This window comes from Pongo abelii, chromosome 16 (assembly GCF_028885655.2).
Source record: "Pongo abelii isolate AG06213 chromosome 16, NHGRI_mPonAbe1-v2.0_pri, whole genome shotgun sequence".
Classification (NCBI taxonomy): Eukaryota; Metazoa; Chordata; class Mammalia; order Primates; family Hominidae; genus Pongo; species Pongo abelii.
Window position 1 is genome coordinate 66,628,190 of NC_072001.2, and position 24,795 is coordinate 66,652,984.

General features: G+C 45.5%; 3 protein-coding genes across 13 annotated transcripts in view; 2 read left to right on the plus strand and 1 right to left on the minus strand.

Annotated features, from left to right (window-relative positions):
* USP3 (ubiquitin specific peptidase 3) overlaps positions 1 to 10,415 on the plus strand; it is an 89,990-nt gene extending 79,575 nt beyond the window's left edge. For all 9 annotated transcript variants that reach the window (XM_002825532.6, XM_024232968.3, XM_024232967.3 and 6 more), the window contains 4 exons: positions 7,258 to 7,376; positions 7,655 to 7,768; positions 7,897 to 7,964; positions 9,611 to 10,415. In XM_002825532.6, the coding sequence (XP_002825578.1) occupies positions 7,258 to 7,376; positions 7,655 to 7,768; positions 7,897 to 7,964; positions 9,611 to 9,776 (467 nt within the window). In that variant the 3' untranslated portion in view covers positions 9,777 to 10,415. The remainder of the gene's footprint in view (positions 1 to 7,257; positions 7,377 to 7,654; positions 7,769 to 7,896; positions 7,965 to 9,610) is intronic.
* HERC1 (HECT and RLD domain containing E3 ubiquitin protein ligase family member 1) overlaps positions 7,813 to 24,795 on the minus strand; it is a 247,610-nt gene continuing 230,627 nt past the window's right edge. The window contains exons 79-80 of one of the 2 annotated variants that reach the window (XR_010137477.1): positions 13,635 to 13,726; positions 7,813 to 8,053 (exon numbers count right to left, since the gene is read on the minus strand). The gene's annotated coding sequence lies outside the window, so the exon portion shown is untranslated. Of the gene's footprint in view, positions 8,054 to 10,879; positions 12,816 to 13,634; positions 13,727 to 24,795 lie in introns of those variants that run through there. The other variant, XR_008514122.2, reaches the window with a different exon arrangement.
* On the plus strand, positions 13,722 to 22,412 carry FBXL22 (F-box and leucine rich repeat protein 22). Of its 2 annotated transcripts, none has more exons than XM_009249895.3 (2): positions 13,722 to 16,675; positions 20,221 to 22,412. In XM_009249895.3, the coding sequence occupies exons 1-2, from the start codon at positions 16,323 to 16,325 to the stop codon at positions 20,594 to 20,596; spliced, it is 729 nt and encodes a 242-aa protein (XP_009248170.3). In that variant the 5' UTR covers positions 13,722 to 16,322; the 3' UTR covers positions 20,597 to 22,412. The 2 variants fall into 2 exon arrangements, with proteins under 2 accessions (XP_009248170.3, XP_054388745.1); XM_054532770.1 differs by lacking the exon at positions 20,221 to 22,412 and adding an exon at positions 19,621 to 19,963.

The following is a 24,795-nucleotide window of genomic DNA, read 5'->3' on the forward strand; positions in this document are numbered from 1 at the left end:
CAGGCTGGAGTGCAGTGATGCAATCTTGGGTCACTGCAACCTCTACCTCTGGGTTCAAGCGATTCTTCTGCCTAAGCCTCCCGAGTAGCTGGGACTACAGGTGTGCAGCCACCACACCCAGCTTTTTTTTTTTTTTTTTTTTTTTATTTTTGGTATAGAGAGGGTTTCACCATATTGGTCTGGTCTCAAACTCCTGACCTCATGATCCACCCACCTCGGCCTCCCAAAGTGCTGGGATTACAGATATGAGCCACTGTGCCTGGCCCATATGTTTGTTTTTTAAAAGACAGGGTCTCACTCTGTTGCCCAGGCTAGAGTGCAGTGGTGGGATCATGGGTCTGTGCAGCTTCAACCTCTTAGTCTGAGGTGATCCTCCCACCTCAGTCTCCTGAGTAGCTGGGACTACAGGCAAATGTCGCCATGCTTGTGTTTTTTGTATTTTTTGTAGACACAGGGTTTCGCCCTTTTGCCCAGGCTGGTCTTGAATTCCTAGGCTCAAATGATCCTCCACCTCAGCCTCCCAGAGTGCTGGGATTACAGGCGTGAGCCACTTAGCCTGGCCTGTATGTTTTAATAATGGTTTTCTTTATACATATGTTCATTGAAGAATTTGGAGAAAACTCAAAAAAGTAAAAAGAGGAACATATACATCCCTTATAAGCTTATCATTCAGACATACTGTAGTTCAGAAATTTTATGTTTAAAAACTGTGATTTAAAAGTTGTTTTTTAGGGCCGGGAATGGTGGCTCATGTCTGTAATCCCAGCACTCTGGGAGGCTGAGGATTACAAATAGGCATTAGGTTTCTGGGGATGCTCAAGTAACTTTTTAAAACCCATGAAGAGACGATAGTGGTAGCGGAGATTGTTCTCTACTAATCCAACTAGGGTTCACTATAATAGCACTTTCTTAGGGGAACTCCCCAGGAGGCCCCACTGGGCACACCGGTCTCCTTACCTTCTGCTTCGTCTGTGATCGTGAGGATGTCCCCACCTCTTGGCAGGCAGTACCAGCAGGGAGAACAGAGAGGGGTTCTCAAGGCAGTTAGCGCCACCATTTTTTAAACTGAGAGTTTGAAAAACCAGGCCCAGCTTATATTGCCTCTCTATGAATCATCTTATGGGCCTGACCTGATTGTGTCTATTCCTTTTTGGTATCTCACGTGGTCTTAGATGAAAAGGACTAACTCTGCATTATCTTGTGCATAAATCAGCAGGGAGACCACTACATGGTCACCTTGTAAGTTTAAGCAACTCAAAAAGGCAGGGTGGAAGAAAATGTTGGAAAGCAAGAAGATGCTGGAAGATGCTGGGAGAAGGCATAAAGAACCTCTTTTGCGTTGGAGAGAAGATGAGGACAGGAAGGAAGGCTGCGAGAGGTGCTTTGGTTTCAGAAAAGGAGCAGGGTGATGGCAGGGGCTTTGCCTGGCAGGTAGAAGGAACAAGAGAGCAGTCTAGTATTTATGCACATTTCACATAAATGCAGATGAGTTACTGTGAAATGTTGATATATTCTTTCAGTAATATCAGTGCTCCTCAGGGTATCAAATTCCTGAATTAAAGGTTCTAAATAGTTACTAAAGGAGATTTAGAATACCACCTGCCAACTCAGTAGTAGCCCTCTGAATGACCCCGTACTTCCACACATGGGGAGACCCCTTCAGAAAGTGGGTCTGTACAGGTTAAATATAGGGGGGAAAAAGGCTTCTCTGCTGTTGAGGCATTTCTGCTTCTCAGTGTTGTGTGGCTAGGTTGCACGGGCAACAATGTCTTGCTGGTGAATCTTAAAACCATCTGGCTAATGGGATGGAGAGGCTGGAGTGACAGTATCTCACAGTCATATTCTCCCTGCCTTCTTATTTGCCTGTGAAAGTTTCAAGCAGACATTGTCAATTAAAAAAAACTTGAGCTAGGCACAGTGGCTCATGCCTGTAATCTCAGCTACTGGGGAGGATTGCTTGAGCCCAGGAGTTTGAGGCTGCAGTGAGCTATTTTACACTCCAGCCTGGGTGACAGAGGAAGACCTTGTCTCTTAAAACAATTTTTTAAAAAATTGTGGTAAAATATACATAGAATAAAATGTAACATTTTAACTGTCTTAAGTGTGTAATTCAGTGGCATTAAGCACACCCAAAATAGTATACAACCATTATTACTACTTGTAAAAATTTGTCATCCTAAACAGAAACTCTGTACCCATTAAACAGTAACTCATTTTTCCTCTCTTGTTCCCAGTAACTCTTATTGTACCCTCTATGAATTTGTCTATTCTAGGCACCTCATATAAGTGGAATCATACTATATTTATCCTTTTGTGATTGGCTTAACTTAGTGTATTTTCAGGGGTCATCCATGTTGTAGGTATGTCTCAGAATTTACTCCCTTTTTGAGGCTTAATATTCTCTTGTATGTATAGACTACATTCTGTTTATCCATTCATCTGTTGACGACACTTGGGTTGTTCCTACCTTTTGGCTATTATAAATAATGCTGCTATGAACACTGGTGTACAAGTATCTGACTTCCTGCTTCCAGTTCTTTTGGGTATATACCTAAGAGTGGAATCGCTGAATCATAATTCTGTTTAACTTTCTGAAGTACTGCCAGACTTTTCCACAGTGGCTGTACCATTTTACATTCCCACCAGCAAGGTACAATGGTTTGTTTGTTTGTTTTTTTGAGACGGAGTCTCACTCTGTCGTGCAGGCTGGAGTACAGTGGCGTGATCTCAGCTCACTGCAACTTCCACCTCCCAGGTTGACGCCATTCTCCTGCCTCAGCCTCCCAAGTAGCTGGGACTACAGGCACCCACCACCACGCCCGGCTAATTTTTTGTATTTTTAGTAGAGATGGGGTTTCACTGTGTTAGCCAGGATGGTCTCGATCTCCTGACCTCGTGATCTGCCCGCCTCAGCCTCCCGAAGTGCTGGGATTACAGGCGTGAGCCACGGCACCCAGCCAGTACAAAGGTTTTAATTTCTCCACTTGCTAGCTAACACGTTATTTTCTGCTTTTGTTTTTGTCTTTTAAAGAACAGCCATCCTAGTAACTGTGAAGTAGTATCTCACTATGGTTTTGATTTGCATTTCCCTAGTAATTAGTGATGTTGAGCATCTTCTTATGTGTTTGTTGGTCATTTGTGCCTCTTTGGAGAAATGTCTATTAATGTCCTTTCCCCATTTTTGAATCAGTTTGTTGTCATTGTTGAGTTTAGTAATTAGTGATGTTGAGCATCTTTTTATGTGTTTATTGGTCATTTGTGCCTCTTTGGAGAAATGTCTATTAATGTCCTTTCATTTTTGAATCAGTTTGTTGTTGAGTTTTAGTTCTTCATATATCGTGGCCATTAATCCCTTATCCAGATACATGATTTGCAAATATTTTTCTCCCATTCTGTGGTTTCTCTTTATAGTATCCCTCAATACACAATTTTTAAATTTTGATAAAGTTCAGCTTATCTATTTTTTCTTTTGTTGCCTGTGCTTTGGTTGTCATACCAAATCATTGCCAAATCTAATGTCATGAAGCTTTTCCCCTACATTTTCTTCTAAGAGTTTTATAGTTTTAAGACTTACGTTTAAGACCTTTGATCTATTTAAATTTTTGTATATGGTACAAGAGTCCAACTTAATTCTTCTGCATGTAGATATCTAGTTTCCCTAGCATCATTTTTTGAAAAGATTGTCCTTTCTCCATTGAGTAGTCTTGTCATTCTTGTCAAAAATCAGTTGACTATATAGGTAAGAGTTTATTTCACTGGTCTGTATGTCTGTCCTTATGCCAGTGACATCCTATTTTGATTACTGTACCTTTGTAGTAAGTTTTAAAATCGAAAGTATGAGTCCTATAACTTTGTTGTTCTTTTTCAAAATTGTTTTGGCTATTCAGGATTCCTTGAGAGTCCATGTGAGTTTTAGGATGGGTTTTCTATTTCTGTAAAAATTTCTATTGGGATTTTGAGAAGAATTGCATTGGATCTGTAGATTGCTTTGGGTAGTAATAATCATGTTAACAACATCAAGTCTTCCAATCTATGAATGCAGGATGTCTTTTAAAATTTCAATAATCATGTTAACAACATCAAGTCTTCCAATCTATGAATGCAGGATGTCTTTAAAAATTTCTTTCAGCAATGTTTTGTAGTTTTCAGGTATAAGTCTTTTGTCTCCTTAAATGTATTCCTAAGTAAGTATTTTATTCTTTTTGATGCTACTATAAATGGAATTATCTTAATTTCCTTTTTGGAAATACCTAACAATGAATACATTGTTAGTGTATAGAAATGCAGCTAATTTTTGTGTGTTAATTTTGTATCCTGTCTTTTCATTCTCTTGACAGTATCTTTTACAGAGCAAAAATGTTTAAGTTTAATGAAGTCGAACTTATAAATCCTTCTTTCATGGATTGTGCCTTTGGTGTTGCATCTAAAAAGCCATTGCCAAATGCAAGGTCATCTGGATTTTTTCCTATGTTTTCTTCTAAAAGTTTTATACCTTTGATCCATTTTATTAGTTCTTGTGGAGGGTATAAAAGTCTGTGTCTAGAATTTTTTTTTTGGCATATGAATGTCCAGTTCTAGTACCATTTGTTGAAAAGACTATCCATTCTCCATTGTATTGTCTCTGCTCCTTTGTCAAAGGCAGTTGACTATATTTATATGAGTCTATTTCTGGGTGCTCTATTCTGTTCCACTGATCTGTTTTCTTTCTTTCACCAGCACATTGTCTTGATACTATAGCTTTGTAATAAGTCTAAGTTGGGTAATATCAGTCTTTCAATTTTGTTCTTCTTCAGTGTTGTAATTGCTATTCTTGGTCTTTTGCCATTCCATAATGAACTTTAGAGTAATTCTGTCACCATCCCAAAATAATTTACTGGTTTGAGATTGCACTGAATCTATAGATGAAGTTGACATCAATATAGAATAACTGACATCAATAGTGAGTCTTCCTATCCATGAACACAGGATGTCTTTATGTCTTTTAAAATTTCTTTCAGCAACATTTTATAGCTTTCAGGTAGTTAATTTTTTTTTAATTGTAGAGTTTTTTACATGAGATCATGTGATCTGTCAGCAGAGATAATTATACTTTTTCCTTTTCATTTTGGATGCTTTTTTCTTGCCTAATTGCTTTAGCTAAAACTTCCAATATTATGTTGAACAGAAGTGGCAAAAGTGAGCATCCTTGAATATTATGTTGAACAGAAGTGGCAAAAGTGAGCATCCTTGTCTTCCTGATCTTAGAGGAAAAGCTTTCAGTCTTTCACCATTGAGTGTGATATTCACTGTGGGTTTTCATATATGGCCTTTGTCACATTGAAGTTCTCCTTTTTTCTAGTTTGAGTGTTCAAATGATGATTTTAAATGCGGAAAATTCTGTGTTTCCTTTCCTCATTTCTTATTCTCCCTATGACCCCTGCTGTCCCTGCCAAGGCCATAGCTTTTTACATGATGTAACAAATACTTGCTGATGAAAGCATCCATGACTTCAGCTGCAGAGCTCACAAGCACCTTAGTGATCAGTCTGAAGGGATTATTAGTGCCAGCCAGCCAGTCTGCTGTGTAGTCAGTGCTCTTTGTAGCCAGAGATGTGGGACTTGGGAGGCTCCTGAGAACAGCATCACTCTATTTGCAAGTTTGGCTGTAATGTCTGAGACTTGCTTCAGGAAATGTAATGTCAAAATATAATACATCCTTTCCCAGGACCCATCATTGACATAAAATAGCAGGTTGAGCAGGTTGGCAATGTAGTATTCGTGGGAAATTGAGGAAAGAATGGTAACTGTCCACTGGAGGTTGAGAAAGTCTCAAAGAAGTGAGAACTGAGTTGCAGGGAGGTAGGCATAGGATGTGCCTTCTAGGTACTGGGATCAGGCAACAAAGGCATATTCAAGACTGTCTAGTCCTCTGCCACACCTTGCCTCCAATAACTTACCCTGAAGGGGCACTGTCTGCTACTGTCACGGACACAAAGGCTGACTATGGCTTGGAAACTTGATTACAGAGACAAGAGCACTCTTCTGTACACAGCTAGGTTTCTGCTTGCTACCCAACTTTAATATATTATTTAAAGATACGTACATGTTCTATAAAGACAAATGATTAACATAAAAGTCAGGATAATGGCTACTTCTGGGCAGAGGAAGGGGAATTATCTTTGGTAAGAAGCACATGGCCGCACAGGTTGTCCACTGCACAACTCTAGGAGAGGCCATGCACCAAGACCCTGGCTCCTTGAGTACTCGAGAAAATCCAAGTGTGGGGTCCATAGGCATTCATACTTTTCTCTACAGAATAATGTGCATTTTATATAGATTTATGACTATCTGATTCCATCAGGAATTGGCACAGGGGCCAGAGAGTAAATACAGTAAGTCTTCATTTAATGTCATCAGTAGGTTCTTGGAAACTGCAAGTTTAAAGCAAAATGACATACAGCAGGTCCTCCAATAACAGTTTCCTTTAACGTTTAGTTATAACATTGATGAGAAAAAAGTGGTTTATCATTGCTTCACATAAGGTCACAATTTTCAAGAACCCGTCATGATATTAAGTGAAGATTTACTGTGTTTTAGGCTTTGCACCACATAAGGTCTCTGCCCCAGTGACTCAGTTTGGTGTAGTGTAAAAGCAGCCAGACAATAATGTAAACAAATGGGCATGGCTGTGTTCCAATGAAACTTTATTTACAAAACCAGGTGGCTGGCTGGATGTTTTAGGGCTGTAGTTTACTAAGCCCTGGGTTACACAATTACATCTTTAAATGAAAAAAAATGTAGCTGTGATTTATCTAGGAACTGAGAGTACAGCGTCTGGACAGAGAAGGTTGGTAGTGTAGCCTTCTGTGATCTATGTTTATTTTTAAATGATCTAAATTTGACTTTTTTTAATAAGTTTGGAGCTTTGTCCTGTATAACATACTGACAGAAAACTACAATTGAAACTTTAAATTTATCAGGAAACCATTTTATCAGAATTATCCAGATGAATTTTCATTAATAGTAAAACCAACACAATTGATCATCACCAGATGTCAGGCATGATGCCAGGTGCTCTACACATGTTATTTCTCTTCCTTACAATAGTTCTTCAAAGTAGGTATTATTTTTTGTCTCCAGTTCGCAACTGAGAAAGGTTAACTTTTCTAAGGTCGTATAGCTAATAAAGCTGAGATTTTAAACCTGGGTCTTTTTTCTACAGTACATTGCCTCTATAAAAGGCATCTTGTTTTAATGCTGCCAAAATCTATTTGTTTAGATTGTCTTCGCAGTTTTACCGACTTAGAAGAACTTGATGAGACAGAGTTATATATGTGCCATAAATGCAAAAAGAAACAAAAGTCCACAAAAAAGTTTTGGATTCAAAAACTACCCAAGGTGAGTGTTGAATTTTGAGTTACGAAGCAGTTTCAAGGGGAAAATGCTTGACTGCTAAGACCATGTCTATAACTTTACACTATGTGAACTGTTCTGTATTTGTCTCTAGGGTTTTCAGTAAAAGCTGAACCCTTTACAGAATGAATGCATAAGGTATGCGAGGAAGAATGATTGATAGGGCAGCTAAAATGTTATTTACTGAACTGATAGTAGTATCAAACTTTGACTGAAAGGTAAGTTAGGTGTTCACAATCTTTGACCTCATCTCTGTCCTCCAGGTGCTATGCTTACATTTGAAAAGATTTCACTGGACAGCATATTTAAGAAATAAAGTTGATACATATGTAGAATTTCCACTGAGAGGCCTAGACATGAAATGCTACTTACTAGAGGTAAGGTGGTTACCTTTTTAGCATGGTGAAAAAATGGCTCTTCGGTAAGATTGTCATCACATGGAGAGGGTAGAGGTCATCAAGATACCGATGTCATTGACCACTGTGCCTTCTTCCTTGTTCTGTAGCCTGAGAACAGTGGCCCGGAGAGCTGCCTGTATGACCTCGCCGCTGTGGTGGTGCACCATGGTTCCGGGTGAGTACAACAGCCAGCTTCTGGTGGGTGGGAATACCTGGTGGCCAGCCCAGTGACCTGCAGTTTTGTGCCACTCTTGATAGTTCTCCCTAAAAAATGGATTCAGATAAAGTAGGTGAAATTTCCTTCAGTTTTGGTGCGGAAGAGTACTCCTGAGATGATGTTGTGAAGGCTTAAGGGAAGGTAAATAAAAGTGAAATGAAGAATGGTTCATTTGAACCCAGTATTTAGGACCCAGTCTTATTTGTCCACAAACTCCAAAGTTGCTTATTCGTTTACCAATTGAAATTTAAATGGGGCAAAAGGGGAAATTACTTGGAATAACTTACTCCATGTCATCTACTTTAAAGACTCATTTTAAGTCTTGCTAAAAAACATTAATTTTTTCCCCTGAAAGTTTGTATTAGGGGTCTAACCTTCTGGTTTTTGGTTTGACAGTGGCTATTTTACCTTCAAACTTAAGACTACTATATGTGAGCAGACGACTATCCATGTTGAAAATCCTTTTCCTGCAGAGCTGTGAGATAAAGTAACGTCTACACTCACATAGTGTTATAAATGACAAGTCTGATTCTCACTACTTTACAGGCACCTAGCTTTTTTCTCCTTGGAGTGTATTCCTGCTTGGTAGTTGGTAGGGACACTTTTAATTTGGTGCCTTCAGCTCATAAAATTCTTTATACTGTAGATCTGAAACCATTTGTTCTCTGTACCCCTATTATATACATAGTGAATTTCCTGGATCTCTCTTCCACATGTCTTAAATACTGTAATGATTTCTGTCTCTGTTTCTAAAGACTGCCATGGCCTACTTTTCCAAATCACCAATTTGGGTTTCATCTGTATCCAAATAAAAGATTAGCTCCTCCATAAAATATTTATATTAAATCAGTCACATTTTTCTGACAACTTTTTCATAACAGCCTATTCTTGTTTTATGATTGCACTATCTTTTTGAAACTATTAGCACTAATTTAAAAATGTAAAGTTCTCTTAGGTTTTCTGCATTCAATTCCTCAGGGTTGATTGCCTTACTTGCTCTTCCTGGTATTTCTTTCCCCTCAAAAATGTGATTTTGTAGGCGTGCAAAAGGCTTATTTTTAAAATTTGGTTTTGGTGGTTTATTTGGAATCATAGTAAATGATGGGATGGATCTTTATTATTTAAATAGGGTTTTCCTGGCACCTACAAAGGTCTGTTCTACCTGCAGGCCTTCTGTCTGACTTGGAGGACTGACTCCAGGGTTCTGTGTGTGAGTGGGTCATGCTGACAGGGGAGAGCCCCCGATGGCCATGGTGTCAGAGGAGGGTGCCCTTCTTTGTTAAGCTTATTTTCTTCCTAAGATTCTGATGGGAAAACCTGGTACCTAGTTTTCCATGTTTCCGTAGGCCTTGACCTGTGCTTGTTAGGTTGAGAGTTCCTCATCTCTGTTTTCTCCATTAGTCCAGGGCCATCTGCTTTGTGTTCTAGCAAACCCTCGATTTCTGGTCAGTTTGGAGGAAGGTAAAAACATGAATTTAGCGAGCATCTTAAATCAAAAGTCTAGGATGTATTCTTACTAAAATTTAAATCCAACATTATATAGTTGTACAGGTCTTTTTGTGATTTCTGAGGTTCTTTTTTCCTTTGGTCTTTTGCCTTTACAGGGTTGGTTCTGGACATTACACAGCATACGCAACTCACGAAGGCCGCTGGTTCCACTTCAATGACAGTACTGTAACACTGACTGACGAGGAGACTGTGGTGAAGGCGAAGGCCTACATCCTTTTCTACGTGGAACGCCAGGCCAAAGCTGGATCGGATAAACTTTAATACCTCCTCCAAATCATCATTCACCAACCATACCAGAGAAACATTTCCAGTTTTCCACAAATACTTGATCCAAGATTTAATTTCATTATGCACTTTTCAATTTCCTATTTTGGGTTTAGTTTTGTCAATGGTAGTGACTTACTGAACATGGGCACCAACTAATTTTGTTGTTGTTCTACCAGAAAACCTCAGCAGACGTTTTGATTTGCTGCTTTAGTTGTAATAATTCAATTTTTATATGTAGTTTTAAGAACTTAGTCTTATTTGACTTTTTTATTTTGTGTTAATGTTTTCAGTTCTCACTTTGAGGCACATTTACATCAATGCTTTTGTTCCTCTCACATGCTGAAAGCAAGATATGTTCCTTATTGTGAAGAGCGACACAACTGCCTGCTGCCTTTCCACAGCTGTAATGGACATCAGGTTGACTCTAAATCAAGGATCATGTGTGCACAATACTTGTGGCCCACAAAATTTCACAATGACTGCTGAGGAATCATTCTTTTTGCCTGTAAAATATAACAAAAGGCATCATTAAGTAGACCAGGTAATTACTGCTTGTCTCTCGAGGCTGCTGTTTATCAGCACTAACTAAATAAATTTGTTGGTTCAGTTGTACTTCTCCTGCAAATACAAGAATTACTGTTTGTTGTTTTTTTTTGGTTTTGGGGTGTACTTGTTTGCGGGGAGGTAAGATGGGAGTAAAGACCAAATACATGTAATGTTTAAAAAAAATGCTGTGACTCACTGACATGGTATAGGTGTTACCAGTGAGGTAAAGCCATGGCGTCTGCCTCCTTTTTGAATCAGTATCTCATTCCCCCTTAGTTGTAGCACTGGAAGTCACGACATGTCCATTTTAGACTTACTGCTTGTGTTTGGCATCCAAGTCTGAGGTATGAACCTCTGGGATTTACTTGGATCATCACCCGCACTTCAGTTTATCACTGGGGTGTGTGCTTCCACAGGAGGAAATTTAGAATCTTCGCTGCTCTGGGTTTTAACACTTCTCATCGGCCTATCCTGATAGGACAAGTTGAAAATATTCTCAGTTTGAGTAAGTGGAGTTTTCGTTTTGTTTTTTGGGGTTTTTTGGAGACAAGAGTCTCTCTCTGTTGCCCAGGCTGGAGTGCAGTGGCACGATCTCAGCTCACTGCAACCTCAGCCTCCCGAGTAGCAATTCTCCTGCCTCAGCCTCCGAGTAGCTGGGATTACAGGCGCCCACCACTACACCTGGCTATTTTTTTTTTTTTTTTTTTTTTTTTTTTTAGTAAAGATGGGGGTTTACCATGTTGGCTAGGATGGTCTCAACCTCCTGACCTCAGGTGATCCGCCTGCCTCAGCCTCCCAAAGTGCTGGGATTACAGGCATGAGCTATCACACCCAGCCAGTTTTGTTTTTAAAAAATAAATAGATTTAACTCAGATTCAAATTTGGAACCAGAATCCCATTTAAAGAAAGCAGTTGTGGTTTCTACAAGTGTTCTAAGGCAGTGCTTTGGTTTTTTTTTTTTTTTGGTTTGGGGGGTGGGGGTTGGTAGACATACCCTACCAATTCTCCACAAGGGACAACATGTATCTTGTGTTAAGCCAACGAGACTTTTTTGGCAAATTTTTTTTTTTTTTTTTAATGGAGTCTTACTCTGTCCCTCAGGCTGGAGTGCAGTGGCATGATCACAGCTCACTGTAGCCTCAACCTCCCAGGCTCAAGCTATCCTCCCACTTCAGCCTCGAAGTAGCTGGCACCACCACACCCAGCTAATTTTTAATATTTTTACTAGAGATGTGGTTTCGCCATGTTGCCCAGGCTGGTCTTGCATTCCTGGGCTCAAGTGATCCACCCACCTTGGCTTCCCAAGGTGCTAGGATTACAGGCATGAGCCACCACGCCCAGCCTGTTCTATTAAAAACATCTTGACCTTTTTGTTTGTTTGTTTGTTTATGATGTAAAAACAGTCTGGGGGCTTTCCCTCAGGTTGGATATCTGAAGTTGTGGGAGCAGATGTAGCTCCATTTCCATTTTAACATTAACTGGATAAATCCCACATCTTCCCAGAACACATCTGCTGAACACTTTAACATGACAGGGAGCAAATTGCAATTATGTGTAAACTTATATCATCCAGTACAATGGCCCCTAGCCACATGTGATTGAAATTTAAATTAGAAACTCAGTGCCTTCAGTCACACTAGCCACATTTCAAGTGCTCAACACCCACATACGGCGTAGGACAGTGCTGGTCTAAATTTTCACTCCAAAGAATAAAGCTTTGCCATCATGTTTAGGTCTTACCACTTCGAGTCCTAAAAGATAATAGGGAGATGTGTGCTTAAATTAATTTACAATGCTAAATTATATTAGGTTAAACTGTATGAAACTCTGCTATTTGACGAGTTCTGATCTACAAAAATGACAGCTCCACCTGATCTGATGTATCACACATTAACATCACATCTAATTCAACCTGAAATGTGAGTCTCCTTTGATCTTGCAAAGTATCTCCTATGAATCCAGGCTCTTTTGCTTAGAAGGTAGACAGCTGTAACCTCTTAACATTGATACTTCATCTTCAGTCTCTCTGAATGGGCAGGTGTTAAACAGTAAAGGCCTGGGCAGAGTTGATGGTGAAAAAAAGCTGTATTTTTATACCAAATGGAACTTTAGCAACATGTTGGACTACTCTGTCGGGCAGAGTGGTCTTCAGACAAGTGATGCTGTTGGCTTAAGAGATGAACACGTCTTCTCTCTGAATTTGTTTTTATTGGTTGGTTTTACTTGAACAGAAACGTTTGAACGGTATGAAGATTCTTTAGAAAAGTGATTGGATCCATCTCAATTGTGTACTTGAACACCAGTGATGTAAATGTGCCTATTTGTATTTTCATTTTTAACTGTGTAGCCTTACCACACCTATTTGGAAAGCTGATCTTTTGTCCGCTTCAGGGCTTTTCCCTTGTGCCATGTTGTCTCCAGCAATATATGTGGCTTCTCGCTCAGAGCTTCTGCTGAAGCAGGGCCTCGCACTGAGTCACATGGCTCCTTGGAACAAGAAAACTTTCTCAGAAGTCCTCCCACACAGGTGGGTGATAGAAACAGTTTGTGGCAACACAAATCTCTCTCCATGGTGGAGAAACCTTTGCTTATCCACTGTATTCTACTCAGTGTATAGTGATGACAAATGTACTAGAATTAAACCAGTCAAGTGTACTGGCCCGGGGTGAGTGTTAAATGTGTATCTCGCCTGTGGAACCTACTCAGCAGCTTGGTTTCTGGGGTTGGGGACATATTTATTTCTTAAAGCCAAACCTCTCCTTCATTGGTTTAGTGTACATAAGTCTATTTAGATACACTTATCCCACTTTAATCTCCACCAGCCCCTAAACTCTCTCGTGTACCCTCTGTTGCTGAAGTGGCCTCTTCACTTGGGCCCTGGAAAAGCCCACGGAAAATGTCTGTTCCTGCAGCCAAGGCCTGGGTCCCAGGTGACTAGGAGTAGCCATAGGAAGGCGAGGAAGGAGGAGTGGACATGTGGTGTCATCTGTAGTCCCAGGTCTCTGCGTCTCATCAGTGGGTGCAATGCCTTCCCCCTCAGGTGTGAGCGTGATGGACTCTAGGCTGCCTTCCATGAGCGTTGGTCATGCTGTGATGTCATCATTTGCCATTAAAACCCAGTTTGTATGATGCCAAGAGGATTAATTGTGCAAGTGACTGATTCATTTAAATTGTAATCACATCCCTTTTCTGCTTCACCAACCTGAACTGTTTTAAAAAGTATCATTAAAAGTCTGTTCTCTTTCCTTTTGACTTATTTCTGAACACCTTTTTTCAGTAGAGCCACATAAATGATGATGTACTTACTCGACTCGTGGGCCTCCTCAGTCAGCAGGTAGCAAGCTCTTACAGAATCCCCACGATTTGGAGCTGCTGTACCTGGGCCAGGATGAAGTGACCTGTACAGGCAAAGTGATGGCCCGGAGATTAGTGCCTGCAGTCAGGTGCCTGAGGTCCCACTCAGCCTTGCCCAATGAAATCACCCTCAGTCTCTTGTGACTACTGATCTTATAAAAATGAGGCCCCTTCCCTTCCCCTTTAGAGCTAGACTCTACCCTGAGGCACCAGTTTTGGGGCTCTGAGCAAAGGATATTGGATATCTTTTAAGGTAAAACAGGCAAATAAGTGCTGTTAACTAAACGTCCTGCTTACAGGAAGTTCCTATAGACTACCTCCCTGCCCCCATGCCTCCTGCAGACAGATTTCCACAGTCATCCTTTGCCTGTTATTGTCAGTCTTCTAAAATTGAAGACACAGATGCCTGAAGCTCAAATTGTTATGCATCCTTGTTCTGTAGGGCACATTCTCTTTTGGCAGCTGTGCTGGTCAGAGGCTGCGTGGTTGCTGTCACTGCTGCCAAACAAACAGCATAGCTCCGGACAAGGCCAAAGGGGCAGAGCTTCGTCACCTCCTGGGCTGTGCCTCAGACCCTCTGCAGCATGCAGGAGCACATTCCCCCCGCCCTGGTAGTCTAGGATGCTTCCTACAGCCTGAAGGAACAGCAGAGGGGCAAGGCTCTAAATGTTCTCCCTGCCAATCTTTTGCCATTCCAGCCGGGCTGCAGTAGTGCAACTTGGAAGCCACGCTGAAGCACAGTGACTCTTACTCAGTGGAAGGCACAAGTACCACTCTGGCCTTGCAAGAAGTGGAAAGAACTACCTATTCCTAAGGGTCAAACCCTCTGAAAAGCATTGGTTTGAGGAGGATTGAGGAGGGAAAGTGGAGCTAATGCGGCTAATAACACCACCTGTGGTTTTGCAGCATCCATTTTAAGTGGAGAAGTACACCTAGACAGAGCCTAAATTAGGGTGTCAGCTATAATTCAGCACTACATTGATGAGCTTGAAATAGCAGCAGTAGCTTGCTCCCCTTCCTTGGGAAATGCTTCCTTTTGACTTCCTTGGTTTGTTTTTAAGAGAACCCCCCACTGCACTTTATCTTGGCATGGTCGAGTAATGGAGGTACAGGGGCACCAGCTGAGGCTGGCTTCTCAGGAAAGCCACTGACAATGGCTACTTTCTTCTTTGCTTGACTGCCTTCTGCCTTTAAAGGCAAAGCTGCACTAGCCCTGACCAAACCTTAGTTCCAGAAGTGGGTTCAGCATAGGCTGCTTCATTTGAGTCTATGGGAAAACACATGGATTCCCATTCCCTCTTATTCCAAATGGGAGAACAAACAGAAGTAACCACTGAGGTGGTGGTCCCTGGGCTGGCAGAGGAAAAACCGTTCTCTTCTCACTATTGCCTAGGCAGACTGTGGCCTATACAGCTGCACCGTATCAGCATCCCCCAAGCAAACCAAAAAACGACGACTGGGATTCAAAGCAAGGGAGTTAAGGTCGGGTCCTGGGTTTGGGAGTGAAGCAGCATGAGGAAAAGGGTCTGCCATATCGTGAGGCCTCGGGTACTCAGGAAGGGGAAGCTTCACGGATAGTACCTCCAGGCACCTTGCCTAGAGTTGAGTCAGGGAGGGCAGGGGTGGCCCACTGGCTTCTCCAAGAGGGAACAGAGGGCACTCATACAGCGGATGGTGTGTGGTCAACTTAAAGGCAAAGACGGACTAAAATATTGAACTTAAAATTGTTTCAAGCAGTTTCACATTAAGAGCTACCTCATCCATCCTGACATTTTGGGAAATACAGGTTATACATAGTACAAGGCCTTATCAGTGAGAAAATGTAAAGCCAAGTAAATTTAAATTTAAAACACAGACAGTACTGCTTGACCAAAACTACAAAAACAACAACAACAACAACAACAAAGCACCAATAAAACATAAAACAGACACACAACTTTGGAAAGCAGCTACTTCAGTAAAATCTTTTATGAAACAACTCAGGGTAAAAATCTAGCTGTTGGGGAGGCCCAGGAAAATCCCCCTGCCTAGTGGCAGGCAGCAGGACTTGAAGGCCAACCAGCCTAGCCTGGAGACAATTACTCTATGGCACAAAAATAACAGGAATGAGGCAGCAGCCATGGACTCTGCTCACAACTCACAACTTCACCCTTAGCTCTCCATACGCAACAGGTTTCTTCCTAGTAAGGGTGGAGCAAAAGATTCACACTGATGTACTAGAAAATCAAAACAGTTAACATTTACAATTAGACTCCTTCCCCATAAGTACAGACTGCAAAGCCAGACAGAGCTGGCCTGGCCGCGGCCACCGCCAATGAAAACGCCTTGAGAAAAGCCAAAAGTGCTCACTGCTAAACACCATTGTCAGCTAAAGGGAAAAAAAATCCCTTTTAAGGAAAGTAACTTCAATAGGCTCCTTTTCTGCCAGGACCTCCAATCCCTCTGAACCTAAGCCGAACCACAGACTGCCGCACATATGTCTGGGTCCTGGCTTTTCTTCCCTCACCCCTCCGCAGAGCTTCAGCACCAGTTGTTAGCCAAAAATAAACACCATTCCTCAACCATATATGTCCACTGGCCCAAAGCAGGGGAGGAGGAGAGGAGGCAGGTCAGCCGTCCCCCGGCTGCAGCTGCACTCACATGTGGCCACTGCCCACCATGCACATAACCCAGCTCAACCGGGAGTGCCTGCTGCACCTCTTCTCCTTCCTAGACAAGGACAGCAGGAAGAGCCTTGCCAGGACCTGCTCCCAGCTCCACGACGTGTTTGAGGACCCCGCACTCTGGTCCCTGCTGCACTTCCGTTCCCTCACTGAACTCCAGAAGGACAACTTCCTCCTGGGCCCGGCACTCCGCAGCCTCTCCATCTGCTGGCACTCCAGCCGCGTGCAGGTGTGCAGCATTGAGGACTGGCTCAAGAGTGCCTTCCAGAGAAGCATCTGCAGCCGGCACGAGAGCCTGGTCAATGATTTCCTCCTCCGGGTGTGCGACAGGTAGGCCACCTTGCCTCCTGAGCAGTGCTGGCCCCGCTAGCTCTGGCTTCCCTCTTGGGGGGCAGGGAAGAGCAAATAATGAGACCAAGATGGCTCCACCTTTGGGGCGCCTCAAACTAGGCCCAAGGCAGACATCCAGACCGCCCAAAGCAGGGTCCCCAGGAGACAATAAAATCATGAGGGAAACAATTGCTAATCCTCCTCTTAGCCTCACAGGTCCTGGGCTGCTTCATGCAAACACCAAGAAGTGGGGCCTCCTTACTGGTAGTCATTAAGTGCTGGGTGGGTCCAGCTGGGCCTGGATTTTCAAGGTCAGGCTCTGGGAAAAGACTTCCAGATGCAGCAATCAGCTCCCCCTCCATTAGGCCTAGCAAGCAGCCCCCAAGGCCTGGGAAACTGCGGAGGAAAGAGAGGGTGGGGAGCCAGAGGTGGAGGAGCCAGGGTGCTCGGGTCAGCTGAGCCAAACCAGACTCCAGGAGTAGATGAATTACTGATTTACGCAGTATTCCTAAGGAGGGTGGCTTAGCCTAATTTTTCAAATTAGCAAACTGATGCTCCACGAGGTGGTATGATTTCTCCAGTCTAGGGTTGCCAGATTTTAGCAAATACATAGGCTGCCCAGTTAAATATGAATTTCAGATAAACAGTGAATAATATTTTAGTATAAGTATGTCCCAAATACATCTTGTGTTTATCTGCTAACCCCCACCCCAGACACAGACATAGACGCTGAACCACCAGGCTAGGCTCCCTCCATGGTCCCAGCCTCATGGGTAGAGCGGCCCAGGCAAGAACACGGAGCTATTCAACCAGCCTCTCACTGAACTTCTGCCAGTCCCGTGCTGCCTTTGAGAGAAACACTCCCTTGATCATGTAACAAACTGGGCCTGGCTGTTCATGGAAAACTAGACTCAGCCAGTTTACTGCCACCCAAGTTCGGAGCTGCCATTTGCTGGCCGCATCACAGCAGTGGAGGGAAACAGCATAGTGACCCCACCTTTCTTTTGAGCTGGTAGGAAGAAAACAGAAGATGGACTTGGGGCTGGGCCCCGACTGGACAAGGCTATTTTGATGGGCTTAACAAGGCCCAGGAATTAGACTAGAGTGATATGGGTGGGGGTTGGGGGGAGGCGAATGGCACAACATGTCCTGAAGTTGTTCCATTCTTACTGTAAGAGAACAGAGCTTAATGCCCCAAACCTGCAAGGTGTGAAGTGGACCTCCCAGGCCACTGTACTGATCAAGCAAGGGGCCCTGCTGTCACATACAGAGCAAAGGGCTTTACTGTCAGCACTCTGCTGAGCCGCCCAGCTCGTCCAACCATGTGACCCCAGCTCAAATACTTAAACTCTTGCAACCTCATTTCTTCTTCTATAAAATGTGCTAAATTTTTCTTATCCGGCAGGGTAAGAGGATTAAATGACACAGTGGCACCTGGCACATAGTAGGTACTGATGAACGTCTACTGAATCTGGTTCTTCTGGCACTCAGCTCAGGTCGGGAGGAATGGCTGAGGATGGCTGGGCAGGGGGACAGTCCGCTCTTTGTTTTTTCCCTGTAGCAGAATTATTCCAAAGATTCTTAGAGGAAAAGATCACCCAACACCTTTGAGGCTTAAACACCTAATCCTTATAACCACCTTGAAGGTAACAATTCCTCCCACACTTGACAAATGAGGAAGTGACGCCCAGCAAGGTTCAGACATCTGTCCTGGGTCTGACAGCAAATAAGTCACCAGTCAGTCACTTGAGCTCCCGGGGCCACTTTCTTCACGTACAAAACTGGGGGTGCAGAGATTGACGGGGTGACTAACGAAGGCACATGAACCTGAAGGAGGCCCGGGCTCAGTGTGACACCTGGCTGCACCCAGCATATTTTAGTTCCTTACTTCCCACCCCAGGCACAAAGGAGCTGAGTGGGCCCAGCCAGGGGCAGTCACGGAGCTGCGGGGGAGGTTGGCAGGGAAAGGGAAACGCTTCCCCAGCCCAGACCCTAGCTCCCTCTGGCTGCGGGGAGCCAAGGCCCCGGCCCATTAGTCTGTCCTTCTAAACTGGAAGCAGGCTGGTCCCGTTTGTTTCCAGGGAAAGCGGGTTAGGACTGCCTGTGGAAGGCCCCGTTGCAGGCTCCTCACCACCCCAGTGGTAGACATTATTCCCCCCACGCAGAGGAAACGAAGGATCTGTGAGTGACTGACACGGCGATAAGCCAAGTCTAACTTGGCTCAAGATCTTTTTTTTTTTTTTTTTTGCTGGGAGGGACTGGTGAGGCTGCAGCAGAGGGTCCCCCAAGCTTTCTGGCAAGTGACCTGGGTGGGTGTCCGTGACTGTACCTGCTCAGGGTTTGCCTCTAGCTGCCTCCGAACCCTGCCCTTTTCCAGGCTGGTGGCCCAGGGGATGCAGTAACAGCTCTAGTCTACTAAGCTGAACCCGGACTCAATGCTAACGCGTTGCCCCCACCGCCTCGAGGGTTGGAATGGGCCTGTCACTAGGCCACCTCCAAGGAAACAAATCCCTCTTCCCACTCATTCAGGGGCCTCAGCTTGAAGCTAGACTGGAGCAATCGCCACGCACCGCTCCCCTGCAAGGCAGCACGTCCAGAGCGAAACAAAGAGTCAAGGGTTGTGGCTCCTGGAACCGGCATTCCCTCTGTCCACAGCCGCCCCAGGACTCTGCTGGGCCGGGGTCGGGGCTTTCCACTAGGGGCTCCCAAGGCTACGAGCCAAGAACCCATGCAGATGAAGGTACGGTGGGGTGCAGGGGCAGAAAGAGCAGGGAAAATGGGCAGGCCAGAAAGCCGACTTGGAACCCTGCAGTGTCATCGCGGCCAAGTGTCTTCACCTCGCAGGGCCCGAGTCCTCCTCGGTAAATGAGTCCACTCACTCCCCCGGGGCGGTTGGGTGGCTTTAACAAGCCAGTGAGCCCCGGATCACCGCACTCTCCTCACAGGTGCCCCAACCTGGCGTCCGTCACGCTGTCGGGCTGCGGCCACGTTACCGACGACTGCCTGGCGCGCCTGCTGCGCTGCTGCCCACGCCTGCGCTCACTGCGCCTGGAGAACTGCGCGCGCGTCACCAACCGCACGCTGGCTGCCGTGGCGGCGGACGGGCGCGCGCTGCAGACATTGCACGTGGACTTCTGCCGCAACGTGAGCGCGGCCGGCCTGCGCCGCCTGCGCGCCGCGTGCCCGCGCCTGGCCCTGCGGGCAGAACACAGCGCCGCCATGCTGCCCGACCAGCCCCCGCGCTCGCGCGCGTCCGCCGCGGCCCTCGGCAAGCTGCTGCCGCGCTAGACGCCGCCCCGCCGCGGCCCCCGGGGTTAGGAGCCCAGCCCCAGACCGTCCTGGCTTCGAACCCAGCTCTTCCACCTTCAGACCACCACCGCATCTTCTGAGCCTCATTTTCCCCGTCTGCACAGTGGGGATAAGAAAGCCTACCTCACGTTACGATTTTATACATAGGATAAACGCAAGATTAAATGGATATTTGGAAAACACTCGGCTGGTTCTTACTCAACACCGCCACCTTTCCCCTCTTGCTTCCACCCCAGGCTTTCTCCTGCGCGCTCCCCACGGAGGCGGGAGGCGCCTGCACCGTCCTCGGGGACTCCGATCGCCGTTGGATCGAAATCACCTCGGTGGGGAGGACATGACCACTCGGAGTTCGCCGCCTTGCGCGCGGGGGTGACGGGGGCCAGGGCTGCCGCGCGCAGGGGTCTGGGGAGCTTCCGGGCGGAGCGACCCAGCGAGACCCGGCCGGCTCCCGGAGTGTCCTGGGGACCGCCACCTCCAGGGGCCCCGGCAGTGATCTCGGTGAAGCAGGAGCGCAGGGGCAGAAAGAGCCACCGAGCCGCTCCTCCTTGCGGTTTTGCCCGCACGCGCGTCTGCCCGCCCACCTTTCCTGGGGCGGATGCGTTCCCGCAGTGACCGCACTAGCGATTGTAGAAAATTCGCTCCCAATTGTTGAACGCTTACATAAACTGCAGTTACCCATATTTTCTACTGTTCTTATATCATAAGGGAAAAAGAAATGATTTGGAAGAAAAAAAAAAAGCCTCAAACTAAACATTTAAAAACAAAACCAGCAGCCCTGGCTAAGCTTTTGATAATGGAACCATAATAAGCTGACAAGCTAGATTTTTCACCTGTTGGATTTGCTGGACATGAGCACAAGCCTGGGCTTCCAATTTGAATTTCAGGGTTGTAGTCACTGATGTGTCACATTTAGTGAAGGCTCTCGGCCCCCCGGCAGCCGCCTGCTCCTGGGTCACTGGGGAGAATTCTGGGTGGGTGGAAGAGGCGAGGAGCACTGTGATGGGCGCTGTTCACACTCTGGCTCCACCCAGCGCCAGCTGCGACAAAGCCCTTCACCCATCCCAGGCCAGGTGTTTCTTCTGTGTGAAAGAGGAGCTTGATCCCTACTCACAGGTTCCTTAATTCATTGCTCAAATAGGGAGACAGCAAGGAAAAAGACAAATTCTGTTCTCATGAAGCTTACCTTCTAGTGGGGGAAGAGACAACAGGTACCTGGTATATAAGAGGGTAGAAGGGCCCTCTTAGATACCAGGTGGCTCAACGCCTGTAATCCCAGCACTTTAGGAGGCCAAGATGGGCGAAATCACGAGGTCAGGAGATCGAGACCATCGTGGCTAACACGGTGAGACCCCGTCGCTACTAAAAAAACACACAAAACTAGCCGGGCGTGGTGGTGGGCACCTGTAGTCCCAGCTACTCAGGAGGCTGAGGCAGGAGAATGGCGTGAACCAGGGAGACGGAGCTTGCAGTGAGCCGAGGTCGTGCCACTGCACTCCAGCCTGGGCGACAGAGACTCTTGTCTCAAAAAAAAAAAAAAAAAAAAAAGGTAGAAAGTATTTGGAAAAAAGTGCAGGCTGTAACAAGGGCTATTAGGGATTGCTGGCAAGAGATTGGGGGGTGAACCCTCTGAGAAAGGGTTGACCAATGTAAGCCTCACTGAGAAGATGACATTTGAGGCATGAAGTGAGCCAGGGGGCATAGACACTCCTGGCAGAGGAACAGTCAGTGCAGACGCCGCGGGCTACAGGCATGGCTCATGTGCAAGGAGATCAGAGTGGCTGGAGCAGATTGAATGAGGAGGGAAGCTGAGTAGCAGGTATCAGAGAAGCAAGCAGCCCGCAGCTTAACTTCGACATGCATTTTAAACTTTTTTTCCCATTCTCTTGGGTTTCAAGATATAACCTTGAGGCAACTCAAAAGTCTTTCTCCTTAGCCTTAAAGTAGACTCCACGTCCCTCCCCTTTCTCACCAGATATGCTCCCTTTTCATTTATCTAACTGTATGCTACTATTTAATTGTGTGATGTCTTAGAAGTTTCAGGGGCTAATCTTGAGACAGACCAAGCCTGGAGACCCAGCTGCAAACCTCCAAAAATTACTTCAAAATGGCTAATTAACAACCTGACCATTGTTAAAATAATGTCAATCCGAGGTCGCCACCAGAACAAAACACACAGACATCATACTCCGCCCATTTCTTGCATGCCTGCCTTATCAAGTCTTCCCTTTTAAAACCCCTAAAAATTGCTTTCCCCGCTAAAAACTGAAGCAGTTACTTTAAATAGCAATCTGGCTACTTCCCCCTTTCCTAGTTTTGGGTAATAAATTTGCTTTTTATTACCAGACTTCGTTCTTGTTAATTCAAGCATCTGCACCTGCTTTGTTTGGTTATTGTAAGGGATGGGGGTAGCAGTGGATGGACAGATTAATGTGAGGAAGAAACGGAAGATGAAGGTTCCCCCTCAGCCCAACCCACCCCCAGAAGGAACCAGGGCGCCATGCACAGATGATAGGTGAAGTCCCAGCGGCCCTGGATTTTGTTCCAGGCAGAACATGTGGACAGGTAAGCAGCACCCTGTCCCACCCCAGCCCTTCTGGGGACTGCCAAAGGACTCCGGGCTGGGGCAGTGCTTACTCCAGAAACAGGGTAGCCACAGTAAGCCCTGGCCCAGCATAATTCCTTCTAATCCCTGTGTCGGGAGAGCCAGCTCTGTCACACCACCAGCTGCAGTGGAGTGGCAGGACCCTGCTACTAGCCTGTGAGACGCAGGCTGCTTTTTGGTGATTTCCCAGTTTGCCCACCATTGCTTTGCACTCTGGAGAGGCCTTGTTGGGAACTAATTTTTCTCCCATTACTCTGAACACTGTTGAAAGAAAGCACAGGCTTCCAGGGGGTTGAATGTTTGTCTACAACAGAGCTACTTAAACCCCAGGCCTTTGTTTTCATCTTCTCCAATAAGCCCCAATTTCCAGCATGTTCTATTTGTCCTAAATTGGTGGCTTAGCCTGGAGAACAACAGGATCCTGGCTTCAGGATCTAATGGATCTGGGTTTCCATCCCATTTCCCTCACATTCTAGCCCTGTGACCAAGGACAGATTGGCCCTCTCCAAACCTCAGTTTTCTTATCTGAGTACTAAGGATAACAAGGGAACCTTGCTTTTGGGGTTCTTGTAAGGATTGTGATTATGTAAAGCAGAGGTCACTATAGGTTGAGCTAGAATGGGGTAACCTGCATTCCCCGACGACCCCCCCTTTCCCATGGAAGCTCTTTTGTAGTGAGGGTTAAGTTCCCAGTTAACCCTCCAATGCCTAGTAGCTCCCCTGCATCCCAAGACATAGTGATCACAGAACTCAAGCAGTGCTGGCAGCTGTGTCCAGTGCTGTTTCTAGGGTCCCTAATTGGCCCCCACCTTAGCCAGAGGAGCTTTGGGTTCTGAAGTGAAGGGTCATTTTAGGTGCCCCCAGAAGGTGGGCACTGATGAAGACACATGGCTCTCCACTCTGCCTTCTAACAGACACTGTTCACCACCACCAGGCATGAGCAAAACACTTAACAGAGCGCAATACCTCACTTAATCTACAAAACCACTTTTGGAGCTTCCAGATAGCTACATGCATGGAGGTTCCTGGAGGGTGGTGTGTCCAGGGAGGGCATGGAATCTCTGTGCCCCTTCCCCACTAAATTAAAAGGTAAAAAACAGCCGGGTGTGGTGGCTCACGCCTGTAATCCTAGCACTTTGGGAGGCCAAGGCGGGCGGATCACCTGAGGTCAGGAGTTCAAGACCAGCCTGATCAACATGGTGAAAAACTGTCTCTTCTAAAATACAAAAATTAGCCGGGCATGATGGCGGGTGCCTGTAATCCCAGCTACTTGGGAGGCTGAGATAGGAGAATCGCTTGAACCCGGGAGACAGTGGTTGCAGTGAGCTGAGCATCGGGCCACTGCACTCACTGCACAGCCTGGGCAGCTGAGCAAGACTCCATCTCAAAAAAAAAAAAAAAAAAAGTAAAAAACAAAAATCCTTTCAAACTCAGGTTAGCATATAACAAAGAGCTCTCCAGGCTTAATTAATCCACCAACTAATTCATCTCACAAGCATTTACTGGGTATTGGCCATGGGCTGGGCCAGGCCCTACCTGGAGGGACTCAGCCCTAGTTAGAAGGCATGCAGCTGAGGTTGAGGGGGTGTTCTTGAGTGATCTCCAAGCCTTGCCATCCATAGCTTTTGACAAGATATGACCTCTCTGAGCCTCAGTTTATTTGCAAAATGGGACCAATACCCTCTTGGGATTGGGGGATAGGGGGAGGTATCCTCATATCCTTAGGGGGCTAGAAAAGCTGAGCGCCTGGCACAACACACAAATCCCAGGCACTGGGAAGAAGCAAGCCAGGTCTATCTGTGGGTAAGCCAGGCACCCTTTGTGGCAGACAGAGCTTTTGAGCTGGGCCACAGGTTCCAACCGTTAAGGAGAATATTCCCATTGGCAGGCATGGCACAGCAAAGGCAAAGGTCAAGAAGCCCAAGGCATATCCAGGGAATGGGTGAGCCAGGGCTGATGGGAGCCTGATTGTATTCCCGAGCCACCCAGATATGGTTTGGGATTATCTATGCCCTCACAGCCTCCATTAGATCACAGACATCCCTCAACTCCTGGAATGCTAACTCTTTCTAAGGTTTGGCCAAGGCAGCAAATGGTCACTTGCAGGTAAAGGTGGTGGGAGAGAACAGAACCTCACCACTGGGGCAGGACGCTGCTCCCTGGCTGGAGGCTGACCTGTCACCACATTGCACTGGTCTGCACAGGAGCC